A 13,079-nucleotide genomic window follows, 5' to 3' on the forward strand; every position below is an offset into this window, starting at 1 on the left:
AAACCAAAAGCTAAGAAGTTTCCTGAACACAACCAAACACTTTGAGGGACAGAGTAGCAGGGGTGGGGGTCTGGGGACCATGGTTTCAGGGGACATCTAGGTCAATTAGCATAACAAAGCTTATTAAGAAAATGTTCTGCATCCCACTTTGGTGAGTGGCATATGGGGTCTTAAAAGCTTGCAAGTGGCCATCTAAATGCACCAATTGGTCCCAACCCACCTGGAGCAAGGAGAATGAACAACACTACAGACACAAGAAAAATATTAGCCCGAGAGGCAAAAAGGCCACATAAACCAGAGACTCCTGAGATCTGAGGCCAGAAGAACTAGATGGTGCCCAGCTACTACCAATGACCACCCTGACAGGGAACACAACAAGAGAATCCCTAATGGAGCAAGAGAAAAGTGAGGTGCAGAACTCAAACTCAAGTAAAAAGACCAGGCTTCATGGTCTGACTGAGACTGGAGGAGCAGAACACATGGCCCCTGGACACTCTGTTAACCCAGAACTAAAACCATTCCCAAAGCCCACTCTTCAGACAAAGATTAGACTGGACTATAAAACATAAAATAATACTCGTGAAGAGTGTGCTTCTCAGTTCAAGCAGATCCGCGAGACCAAATGGGCGGCTCCTGTCTGGAGGCAGGATGAGAAAGCAGAAAGGGACAGGAGCCGGTTGAATGGACACAACACAGGGTGGAAAGGGGGAGTGTGCTGTCACATTATAGGGAGAGCAACTAGGGTCACAGAACAATAGGTGTATAAACTTTTGTATGAGAGATTAACTTGAGCTGTAAACGTTCACCTAAAGCACAATAAAAAAAAAAACAAAACATGGTGGACATACATAGTATTTTGTGAGTAAGTCCCCCAAAACCCATACCAAGCCCCCCCAGAACCCATGGATTGTGGGTGGATTGGAACATCAAGTGGGGGGTCAGAGAAGGAGGCACAGGGACCCTGGTCACCGTTACTCACCATGGCCTGTGTGTCCATGCAGCAAGTGGGGTAGAGATCAGACTACATTAGTCCCAGAGAACACCTTGCTGGCCCCTAGTCCCAGGGCTGCCACGGACAGTAGCGCAGGATGCGCCCCGCTCCAGGCAAGCCTGATCAGCCAGGCGAGGGAAGGGTGCAGGGGCTCACCAGGTCGCTCACGAGGGGAATGGGCTTCCGCTTGCGGATGTCCGGCATGCTGTCAATGATGATGAGGCCACCACCAGGGCTGCAAGACACACGTAAGGCCATAGAAGGCTCAGGCTCCCCCACCCCATCCTCACACAGATATCACCTGGGGCCTGGGCAGGTCACTCTACCTCCCTGGGCCTTGACTTCCTCATTTGGGGAATAGTGCAATCCAACACTGAATCAGCACCTGAATTAAGGCAAATCTAAATAATGTGAGTTTTATGTACATATTATGACAATGCAATTGCCAGAACAATCGGCTCAAACATATCAAAGATCATGAAGACGGCGCAGGGCTGGGCAACGTTTTGTTATGTTATACATAAGGTCGCCATGAGTCAGCTCGACAGCAACTAACAAACAACAAATAATATAAAATATTAATAAAACCTTTCTTTAGGCTCAAAATTGGAAATATATATGCATATTTGAAGTCTGTCTTGGGAGGTGATTTCAAAGCTAATGTGGACCAAAAAAAAAAAAAAACCCCAAAATCCAAACCACTTGCCATCAAATTAATTCTAACTCATGGCAACCCCGTGGGTCCCTGGGTGGCGTAAACGGTTAAGCAAGCGCTCAACTACTAGCCCAGAGGTTGGCGGTTTGAACCCATACAGAGGAATCTCAGAAGAATGGCCTGGCAATCTACTTCTGAAATGTCGCAGCCATGAAAACCATATGGACCACAGTTCTACTCTGCACACATGAGGTCGCCATGAGTAGCAGTTAACTCGAGAGCAACTAACAACAACAATGAACCTAAAGGTTGGCAGTTCGAACCCACCCGGCAGCACCATGTACAAAAGGTCTGGTGATCTGCTTCCCATAAAGGTTACAGCCAAGAGAACCCTATGGGGCAGTTCTACTCTATAACACACGGGTTCTCATGATGTGGATGAGGTTACTGGAAATTGGGATTGTGTTTATCTCTTGGCGACTCTGCTTAGCTGGTGAGTTGAAGTGGACTCTGTGGTGGAGGCTGTAGTAGCCCATCTGGATCCCTTTATGGAGAGGGGCAACCATCCCCTGGGGGATTTGGGGGTGGCTCCTCCTAGACGGTTCCCATCAGCCAGTGAGAGAAATGCCTGACAGCCATGACTCTGGACAGACTCCGTGGCGCTGTCCACACTCTGGAGCTCCCCACAGGATCAGGCTGAGGCTGGGCAACTCCAGAACCCATCTTTGTTCAGCTGCTTTTCCCCTGCTGAGAGCTCCTCCTCCATAAATCCCGTGCACAGGACCACCCATCTCAGGCTCTGCTTGCAGGGAGTCCCACCCAGGACACTCACCTAGCATCCCGGGAGTCACAGCTGCTGTCTTCCCTGCCTCTGTTTACAAAGGACCTACAAGCAAAGGAGGTCACTACGCTGCCACTATTTTAAAACGTTCTTGTTGTTAGCTGTCATTGAGTCACTTCTGACTCGTGGCAGCCCCATAGATGCAGGGTAGCACTGCTCCATAAGGTTTTCAAGGCTGTGACCTTTCAAAAGCAGGTCACCGGGCCTTACTTTAGCGGCATCTTTGGGTGGATTTGAACAGCCAACCTTTTGGTTAGTAGTTCAGCACTTAACCATTTACGCCACCCAGGGACTCCCCTTTAAAACATTAGAGTAATTTTAACATCTCTTTTGCATTTTCTAACCTCACCACCTAAATGCTGGGGGAAAAAAAAATTGCCTTTGAGTCCATCCCAACTCATGGCAACCCATGTGTGGTCAGCGTAGAGCTGCTCCGTAGGGTTTTCAAGGTTGTGACCTTTTGGAAGCAGATCGCCAGGCCTTTGGTCTGGAGCACCTCTGGGTGGGTTTGAACCGCCAACCTTTTGACGAGTAGTCGAGCACTTAACCGTTTACGCCACCCAGGGAGCCAGTAATGCTGAAAAGCACCTTTGAAAATCAATAACTTAAAAACGGAAGTTAGATGTCACAAAATGCTCCATTTAAGGCCAAACTGAACCCACTGCCATCGAGTCAATTCCAACTCGTGGCAACCCCATGTGTGTCAGAGTAGAACTGAGCTCCATAGGGTCTTTTTGGCTGTAATCTTAGTGGAAGCAGATTGCTTGGTCTTTCTTCCAAGGTGCCTCTGGGTGGACTCAAGCTTTAAACCTTTTGTACAAACTGATGGTGCTACCCAGGGACCTTAACGCCAAACACTATCATTAATTAAAGAGCCAGCAACTTAAGCAATAATCTAAGAAATTAAAGGTAGAATCAAAGCAAACAATTCACTCCAGTGTAGTGTAACATAACACATTTATTTCTGGGGCCGGGGGGGAAGGGCCTTGAATTATGCAAGTGGCTTTGGCTAGGCATGAACCTCTATGTACTCAGTCTCCCCATCTGTGAAATGGGTTTGCTGTAAGGATTAAACGTGTTACTATCTTCAGCTCCTGGACTTTGTAAGTGCTATGTGAGAGTGGCTAGGTTACTTGGTTCAAGCATGGTCTATCTCTTTCATAAATGGAATCTCTCCCCACCCTTGCTGCATTGAGTCCCTGGGGGCAAACCAGCCTTGAGCTTTGCATTCAAAATCTCTCCCCACAGGCCTGTTACTCACCCGCCTTTGAACCACAGGGATTTTGACATCTCTCCTTCTCCCCGGGCCTGTGGGATGGACAGACAGACGTGGTCAGTGTGGCTGGCCTTCCTCTTCCCAGGGCTGGGCAGCCTCCACGCCTACTTCTGTGTCCCCTTTGGGCTGGGGGTCAGAGGCCCGAGTCCTAGTCCTGGCTGTGTGCTCTTGAGGAGCTCACTAACTTTCTCTGGGCCTTATTTTGTGCATCTATAAAATGGGCTGGAGGAGAGAGGAGCTCCTCTCTGTCAGGGACCTCAGTTTCATCTTTCAAACCTGGGAATTCCTTAACATCGTCTCCAACAACAGCACCGTGCTCTATAATCGTGGAATTCTCAGGGTTTTTTTTTTTACACTGTTAAGATTGTGAAATTCCCTGTAGCCTCACTTGCTCGACCTGCTCTTATGCCCCAGGACCTTTGCTTGAACTGTGTCACCTGCCTGAACAGACCAGCCTCTGTTCATCACTCAGATCTCAGCTGAGACCCAGGGTCCAGGCGACATCCTTACCTCCCCCATGGTCTCACAACTAAAGGGTTAACATGAGTCACTTGCTGAATTAGGTGGGGGTATGGGCTGAGCGCTGTCTAACCAGGCCGGGCTTGGTGTAGTCAGATGGGGGCATGGCCCAGCTGTGGGGGGGGGGGGGCGTGGCCATGGGTGGGGCACAGGCAGATGGACGGGGTTCTCACTTACCTCCTGTAGCTGCATCCGCACCTTGTTGAAGATTCGAAGCCAGTTGGCCTTGGCCCTGGGCATAGAGTCCTGACCCTCCTGGCCTTCCTCATCTTCCCGAGTCCTGAAACTAATGCAAGGGTGTTGTGAGGCTCTACAGCCGGCTCTCCATGACTCCTGATCTTCCCTTGACCCTCAGAGCAACACCACCCCTCCATGGCCTCTCTGGCTCTTCAGAGCCACTCTGGTTCACAAGTGACCCCTCTGCCTGGCCCCTTTACACCTCTCCAGCCCACCAGCACCTCTCTGACACCTTCAGGATCCCTGGCTCCCTCCTCAACTCCCCTGCCCCTGACCCTTTGTCACCTCTTACGCCCCCAGAGTCCTGATTCTCTGTAACCTCTCCAACCCTGACAGGCCCTCCAGTCCTCTCCCAACTCCTAACACCCCTTCAAGGCCCCATTTGACCCCTACAACTGCTCTGACCTCTATAATCCTCCTGTCACCTCCAATCCCTTTTATAAACCCCATGATCCCATGACAATCTCTCGCTCTTACCAGGTCCACTCTGACCCCTCAGGACTCTGTGCCCCTGTGACCCCCTCGGTCTCCTCCCCTTACCTCTCCTCTGCCTTGGAGGACTCCAGCTCAGTGGTCTGCTCAGCTGGGGACCTCTCCTCAGGCACAGTCGGCTTAGGGGCCACCTTGGCCACCTCAGGGGCCTTGGCAGGTGCAGCTGGAGCCTTGTCTTCCTTCTCAGGGATGGACAATGGGAAGCTGATACGCTTGAAGTCCTTGGGCTCAGACACAGGTGGCCCCTCACGCTCGGAGTAGCCACCCCGTGCCAGCTCAACTTCATCTGGCACCTCCTCCTCCTCCTCCAGCTCCTCTTCGTCCTCAGGGAGCTCCTCCTCCTCCTCCAGGAAGTCCTCCAGATCCTCCTCTAAGTCCTCGTCCAGCTCCTCCTCATCCTGGTCCCAGCGCGGTGAGTCCTTGTGGTAGCTCACTGAGCTGTGGCACGAGTGGTAGGAGTCCCGGTCCCTCTCGTCCTCCAGCTCAGAGCCTTGCAGGCTCTGCTCATCTGGGTCAAAGTCCTCGCTGAGCTGAGAGCTGCCCTGGCTCAGCTCTCCTGAGGAGGCATAGCGGCTGCTGCCTGTGGGGCTGCGGGGATAGCAGGCCAGTCATTTATTGAGCACCTACTGTGTGCCAGGTCCCTGGGTACCACAAGTGGTTTACACTTGGCTACCAGCCAGAAGGTTGGTACTTCAAACTCACTCTATGGAGCAGTTCTACCCTCTAACACATGAGGTTGTCATTAATCAGAATTGACTCGATGGCAATGGGCTTGGTTTTTTGTTTGTTTTTGATTACTGCGTGCCAGACCCTGCCCAGGGACAAAACGTCATGAACAGAAGAGACAAAACTCCCTGCCCTCATGGAGTTTATGGTCTGGGGAAGAAAAACACCTGCTCATCACCCCACTTTTCTCCCCTGCTGTCTACAATGAAAAACACAAACCTGCTGCAATCAAATTGACTCAGAGGAGAACTGCCCCAGAGGGTTTTCATGGCTGTAATCTTTATGGAAGCAGATCACCAGGCCTTTCTTCCGTGGAGATGCCAAACTAGATTAGCAGTTGATCGAAAACCACTTGTGCCACCCAGGCTCCTGCCATCTGCAATGATGGGTACTAAAAAGAAATGAACTATACATGTAAACTAACGAACAAGTACTAGAGGGAAAAACCTCGTTTTGATTCCTACAGCATCCTCAGGGCCAGTGGGGAGGGGGATCCCAGGTATTGAATGGTGGGGGCATTTAAGACAGGGAGTGAGTATGTTTGTGGAGTGACTGAATGAAGCAAGAACCTAGATCCATTATTGTGGTAGCTCCACTGGGAGTGAATGTGCTCATCCATCCACTCGGCGGGTGGACATGCTCTGCCCACGTGCTGCGATCCCTAATTGGTATCCTCGCCATGCTACCAAGATATCTAAAGCTCATTGCTGTCGAGTCATTCTGACACACAGCAACCCTACAGGACACAGCAGAACTGCCCCATTGAGTTTTTAGGGAGTGGCTGGTGGATTCGAATTGCCAACCTTCTGGTTAGCAGCCGAGGTCTTAACCACTGCACCAGCAGGGCTCCCAGGATACGTAGAACTCCTGAAACTTAAATGTGGCCATGCTCAGCTCTTGATGTCCCTTGGTCTCAACCTGGGCCTCCCTGGCCAGGGACTGGGTCTTATCTGCCTCCTCTCCTTGCTTCAACCTCTCTCCACAGCTGATCCTGCAGCAAGTCCCCTCAGCTGTCCCTCGAACATACAGCTAAAATCAAATTGCTTCTCTGCGCCCTAGGCCCCTCCCTGATCCAGGCTCCATCATATCCCTGGGAGGCCCTGCTTTCCATGGCAGCCACAGGGGGGCTTCTTAAAATCACAACCCAATCATATCCCTCCCCTGATCCAAATTCTACCATGGCTCCCTATTCTCCTTGGAACAAAACTCATGCCATGTCCTTTCTCCCCCCGTGTGGCCCAAACCTTCCAGCCCCCCAAGCCTTCCTCTCTTTCCCTTTCCCCGTCACTTCCTTCCTTACTGTTCCTCCAACAACCTAAACTTGTTCCCACCCTTGGGCCTTCGCACATGCTGTGCCCTCTGCCTAGATCACCCTTCCTTGCCTGCTTTATCTGACAAACTCCTACTCAGACTTCCATTGCCCACTAAAATGTCACTTCTTTGGGTAAGTCTCCCCTTAGGCCCACCAGGTCAGGGCCACTGTTATCACCTCCTAAACCCCCAAAAATCCAAACCTACTGCCTTTGAGTCTCCTAGAGCCCCTTAAACCGGGAAAAAATATCTGTCTCTGCCCGGTGGCAGGCAGACACCATGACTTATGGGCCACCATTCATCCCCCTTCCAAGAGCTCATTCAGTCATTCAACGAACTTCTCACTTCCTGTCTTAAGTACTCTGTTCACTCTCATCACCCGGGATCCCCTTACCTGGCCAGACCCGGGGATGCTGTAGGAAACAAAACAGGGTTTCTTCCTCCAGTCTTACTAGTTTACGTATTTAGGAACTGCCATTGTAGCTGGGGAGCCCTGGAGGCACAGTGGTTAAGAGCTCAGCCTGAAAACCAAAAGGTTGGCAGTCCAAATCCACCAGCTGCTCCTCGGAAACACTACAGGTGTTTGGCAGGAGAAGTCCCAGGGTGGCACAAACGGTAAAGGGCTGAACTACTAGCCAAATGGTTGGCAGTTCAAACATACCCAGAGGTGCCTAGGAAGACAGGCCTAGCGATCTGGTTCCGAAAGGTCACAGCCTTGAAAACACTATGGAGCAGTTCTACTCTGCCCTGTGATTCGGAATTGACTGGAGGGCAACTAACAACAATTGTAGTAGGCAGGAGATGGACTGGGCGGTGGGGGGGGGGGGGGGGGCTGGTGAGCAGATATTTTTTGGCTGTAATAAAGTACCCTAGGCTCACCAGTAGGGTAAGTCCATTCCAGCACATCCTAGGGTCCCTGGTTAAGGGGGCAGCCTAGGACTGGAGTCAGGGCACCTGGGGCTGGACCTGCCCACCTGCCTTGGGACCTCAGCTACCACGTGAACTACCCTGGGCTTTGCTGTTGCTTCTCAAACTGAGGCATGGAACCTGGAGGCTCCCCAACCCGGGTTCAGACATCCAGGGTCTCAGCACAGCTTTGGCCCCACTCACACCTCCCCTGCCTCCCAGTGGCCTCTGGATCAAGTCTGTACTCTTGAGTTTGGCACCTAAGGGCTTCCTGCATGACCTGGCCCCCCACCCCTCCAGCCTTTAGCTAAGCTATTTTCTCTGCCTGGAATTCCCTTCCCCTCCCCAGCCACCTCCTTTGTCCTTCAAGATCCACCCCTCATGCACTCTCCTCCAGGAAGCCCTCCCTGCCTTCCTCCCAGATTGCCCAGCCCCATTTCCCCCTCTGATTGAGCCCTGACCCCGAGGGCTGGGAATGTCTGTGTCCAGCTTTGTCTCCCCTAGTCCTTCGGGGCGCTCTGGGCAGCATGGCCGGAGGGGCAGCTGGGGGTGGGGGGCTCAAGGCACTGTCAGGAGAACCCAGGTGGTGCCTACTTTTACAGGTCCCTCGGGGGTGCAAATGGTTTGTCCTCGACTGCAAACCTAAAGGTCGTCTGTTTGAACCCACCCAGTGGGGCCATGAAAAAAAGTCCCGGTGATCTGCTTCTGTTAAGATTACAGCTAAGAAAACCCTACGGAGCAGCTCCACTCAGTAACACGTAGGGTTGCCATGAATCGGAACAGACTCAATGGCAACTAACAAGAGCAACCTCTCCGCACTTGCAAAACTTGACTCTGGGAAGTCTCACCTCACCCCTGCGTGGCCTGCCCATGGCACGAGGAGCGGAGCTCCTCCTTTCCATTCACCCCTCTCCTCCCAGGAATGCCCACAACAGACAGGCTCCACCAGGGACAGAGAAACACACCCAGAGAGTCGTAGTGTACACCCAGCTCTGTAACTCAGGCAACTGTGAGCCTCAGTTTCACTATCTGTACGTGCGCACGATGCACCCTGCGCTGCCTGGTGTCACGGGCATTCACGGAGGTCATGGGGAGTCTCTGCCCAGACACCCAGGGAGAAAAGGGTCAAAGAATTATCTCCCCTCAAGAGAAAATGCTTCCATGCGTTCTCTGCTCTCCTGTGCTTTTTCTCTAAGACTTTCTCTACTTCTAAGAGTTAATATTGTATTATATTTAGTATCTTTCTTGTTCTTCAGCAGTTTCCAATGGTTGCAACTTTGTTCCAATAACAGCTTTTGTCTGAGCCCTGTGCGGTGGAATTAGTGATACTTTAAACATTGTATCAGATAATGCTCAAGATGGAACAGGAAACTTAAGAAGGTTTTCTTCACATTGCTCATGCCCCAAGCCCTTTACAGCTATATCCCACAGAACGTTCTGAGAAGATGGCAATTTTTTCTATCTGTGCTGTCCAGTGTGGTCACCACCAGCGACGTGTGGCTGTGGAGCACTTGAAATGTATCTGATGACTGAGGGAGCTGAATTTTTATTTTATCTTAATTAATTTAAGTTTAACTTGGAGACGCCAAATGCAGGTAACAGCTACCATATTGGACAGCACAGTGCTAAAAAGCTCAGTTTCCCTTCGAAGGCATAAAGGTGAGCAACTTATAATTTGCTTTCTTACTGCACTTTGCTGTTGTTAGTTGCTGTCAAGTCGGTTCTGACTCATGGCAACCCCATGCATGCACAGTAGAACTGTGCTCCATAAGGTTTTCTTGGCTGTACTCTTAAAGGAAACAGATGGCCAGGGCTTTCTTCCGTGGTACCCCTGGGTGAGTTCAAACTGCCAACCTTTAGGATGGCAGTCAAGTGCAAACTGTTTGCAAAAGAAGATGTTTCTGAGGGTTCCTCAGCCATGACATCAATGTTTGTTTGTGTAACTAAGATCCTCATCAAGGCTCTGAGAAGGTCTGCAATTCAGGAGGCTATGTGATTTTGTCTAACTTGGTGTTGCCTCCGATTTTTTTTAACATGGAGCCACTTGTTCCCTGCAGGGTGGTTTATGAGAGATCCAACACCGGAAGTGCTGCTGGGAGCACAAAGGAGGGACCGCCCCTTCACTGACATTTTTGCCGCGTGATGCAAATGGAGCATCATCGTTGTCCAGCTGTGGGACCTTGGGAGACTACCCTTGTGGGTTCCCATGTGCCCCTTTTAGGGTTGAGAAGCAGTATGGCATTGTAGCTATGGATGTGGACTCTGCGGTCTGCTTGCCATGGTTCAAATCCTGGCTCAGCCACTTATTAGCTGTGTGCCACTGGGAAAGCCACGTAACCTCTCTGTGCCTCACTTCCCACAACTACAAACTTGTGGGGAAATGATATTAGTCCCCACCTCATAGGCGAATAAGTTAGGACTCCCAGAATCCCTAGGATACAGTGAGTGCTCAATTAACCATCATCATTTTTTCTTGCTTCCTCTTGTTGCTAGTTTCAGTCAAGTCGATTCTGACTCATGTGTGTAGAGTAGAATAGCTCCATAGGGTTTTCAAGGCTGTGACCTTTTGGAAGCAGATCACCAGGTTTGTCTTCCAAAGTGCCTCTGGGTGGATTTGAACTGCCAGGCTTTTAGTAGCAGCTGAGCATTTAACCATTTACACTGCCCAGGGACTTATTTCCTTGCTTAGAGACTAGTACAGCAGGGCCAGGACCTGGGTGAAGTGGGTGAGGCTGAGCCGTGCAAGTACAGGGTCAAATTCTGCCTTTACATAAAATTTTGATGTTTTGTTCATCAAGGATTTTAAACTTTTTATTGAAGTGTAATTTATACACAATAAAATCCACCTTAAATTTTGGTGAATATTTTCCCATCATGAATTTTTGTTCATTCATTTTGATTTTTAAAAACACTGCACTAAATATGATTTACCTTGGATACAGTATTTTGGTGTCCCCTTAAATTCTGCACCTAAGACAACTTCCTTACACACCTCACCCAAATCTTGAACCTGAGATACCTGAGATATGTCAGGTTCTCACAGTAATAGGAGCCCCTGTAGTTTGTATGAACTGAACCTAAAATCTTAAAGTGATTATTACTATTATTATTATTACTTGCTATATTAATAGCGGAAACCCTGGTGGTGTAGTGGTTAAGTGCTACGGTTGCTAACCAAAGGGTCAGCAGTTCGAATCCGCCAGGCACTCCTTGGAAATTCTATGGGGCAGTTCTACTCTGTCCTATAGGGTCGCTATGAGTCGGAATCGACTCGACAGCACTGGGCTAGGTTTGGGTTTATATTAATAGAAGTACAGGTTCAACACCAAGGGAATATATTTTTTGGCTATATTAATAGAAGTATAGGCTCTACACCATGGGAGTACTTTTTTTTTTTTTCCTTACTAATAGAAGGGTAGATCCAACCCAAGGGAGTACATTTTTGGGCTATATTAATAGAAGTATAGGTTCAACACCAGAGGAGTATCAAGTACGCAAAATTTCCTTCCTGCTCACCCTTCAGCGGAGGAAATGTACTCTTGGAAGGTGATGGGGGGACAACCATCTGGGAAGAGGGCCCACTACCAAAAATCATGCCACACCACTGCCTGACACTAAGCAGATCCACCATAAATGTTATTTCTTATGATGATTTGCCAGCTGTGTGACCTCAGGCAAGTTACTTAACCTCTCTGTGCTTTGATTCCCCATCTGTCAAATGGGATCAATAATATTCCTACCCCGAGAATGAAATAAGATGATGCAGAGAAGGTGTTGGACCAGCACTGGGCACACAGTCATCTACTGAACCCGTTATTTGTTCAATTTGTTTACCTAACAGTCACTGTGTAGCACTTCCAGACACGGCCCTAAGTGTTTTACAGGTATCTAACTTGTTTAATGTCCTGTTTGTCATTGTTTGCTTTAGAAACCAGGGCTGGGGTGATATCAGGGGGTGGTGCGAAGAGGCGGCAGGTGTGGACTTCAGCCTCCGAGGCTCAAGGATCAGCACACAGCACTGGGCAGTGGGTGGCCCACACGTGCGAGGGACCCACCCATCTGACACACAATAAAATCCACCTTTTTGAGGGTGTATTTTGGTGAATTTTTTCCCCTGATGGATTTTTGTGGGGGCAGCCTGCTTTTAGGGAAGGAGTGATGGCAGCTGAGCAGGGACACCAGGACAAGGGGCCACCAGGGAGGGCTGGACAGGCCCACCCAGGACCACTAACCACTTGCTCCCTGGGAGTCTTTCCAATACCATTATGCCTCACTCCTCTTCCTCCCCATTAATCCTCATCTCTTTTTTTGCATCCCAGGCCAATTAGAGAATACACAGGGAACAGTGTCTTTTAAAGGCAGTGCCAGGGAGCCCCCACACTTCAGGGGAACCCCTCAGGGGCCTCCTAACTTCCCTCTCTTTCTTCTGCCAAAGCAAACCCACTTGTATTGAGCTCTTGGAATTTCCTTGCAAGTTTAGGCAAAGAAAGGGCTGTACTGCCACAAGAAAGGGTGGATTCTGGTCTCCAAGATCTCTCCGCTCCCAACTACCTACTGCCCTATGCTCCTGTCTCCTCTCCAAGGGACGAAGAAGGACCCTCACTCACACCCCACACCGCAGTGGCTCACCTGAGGGCCCGTGGCTCAGAGAACTCTTCATAACTGTGCATGGAGTCACTGTAGGATTCCCGGGAGCCCAGGGGTGGTGGGCGGACAGAGTACTGGTGGACGGAGGCATTGGGCTGTGACGTGGTGTAATAGGGTGGTGGGATGCTATTGCTGGTCTCACTGCGGTAGTCGCTGTCACGATCGTCCACCGCACTGTCAGGGTCATCGTCTGGAAGGGAAAGAAGGTAGGGGACAAGGTGAGGAGAGAAGAGAGGTGAGAACAGGCAATAGAGGGTCTTCACTGGCTGCTAAGCCAAGAAGAGGAACTTCTCTCAGACTAGATGAAGGATCTTGGGTCATGTTAACAAAGGTATAAGCTTTAAAGTAAAGAGAAGGTGAAAACCCTGCTCTACCTCATGTGGACCAAATGGACCTGAAGTCTGGGATGCGAGGTGGGTCCTACATTGTGAGGAGGACATGGACGAATTACAAGGTGTCTTTCTGCTCAAACATGAGC

The 13,079-nt window shown here is 50.1% G+C and overlaps 1 protein-coding gene across 1 annotated transcript in view; it reads right to left on the bottom strand.

The window, feature by feature from the left end:
- UNC13A (unc-13 homolog A) overlaps positions 1 to 13,079 on the bottom strand; it is a 101,555-nt gene that overhangs the window by 37,064 nt on the left and 51,412 nt on the right. The window contains exons 8-12 of the mRNA XM_049877379.1: positions 12,584 to 12,791; positions 5,060 to 5,599; positions 4,460 to 4,568; positions 3,749 to 3,795; positions 1,148 to 1,226 (exon numbers count right to left, since the gene is read on the bottom strand). Coding sequence (XP_049733336.1) covers positions 1,148 to 1,226; positions 3,749 to 3,795; positions 4,460 to 4,568; positions 5,060 to 5,599; positions 12,584 to 12,791 — 983 coding nt within the window. The remainder of the gene's footprint in view (positions 1 to 1,147; positions 1,227 to 3,748; positions 3,796 to 4,459; positions 4,569 to 5,059; positions 5,600 to 12,583; positions 12,792 to 13,079) is intronic.

This window comes from Elephas maximus, chromosome 3, assembly GCF_024166365.1.
Source record: "Elephas maximus indicus isolate mEleMax1 chromosome 3, mEleMax1 primary haplotype, whole genome shotgun sequence".
Taxonomy (NCBI): domain Eukaryota; kingdom Metazoa; phylum Chordata; class Mammalia; order Proboscidea; family Elephantidae; genus Elephas; species Elephas maximus.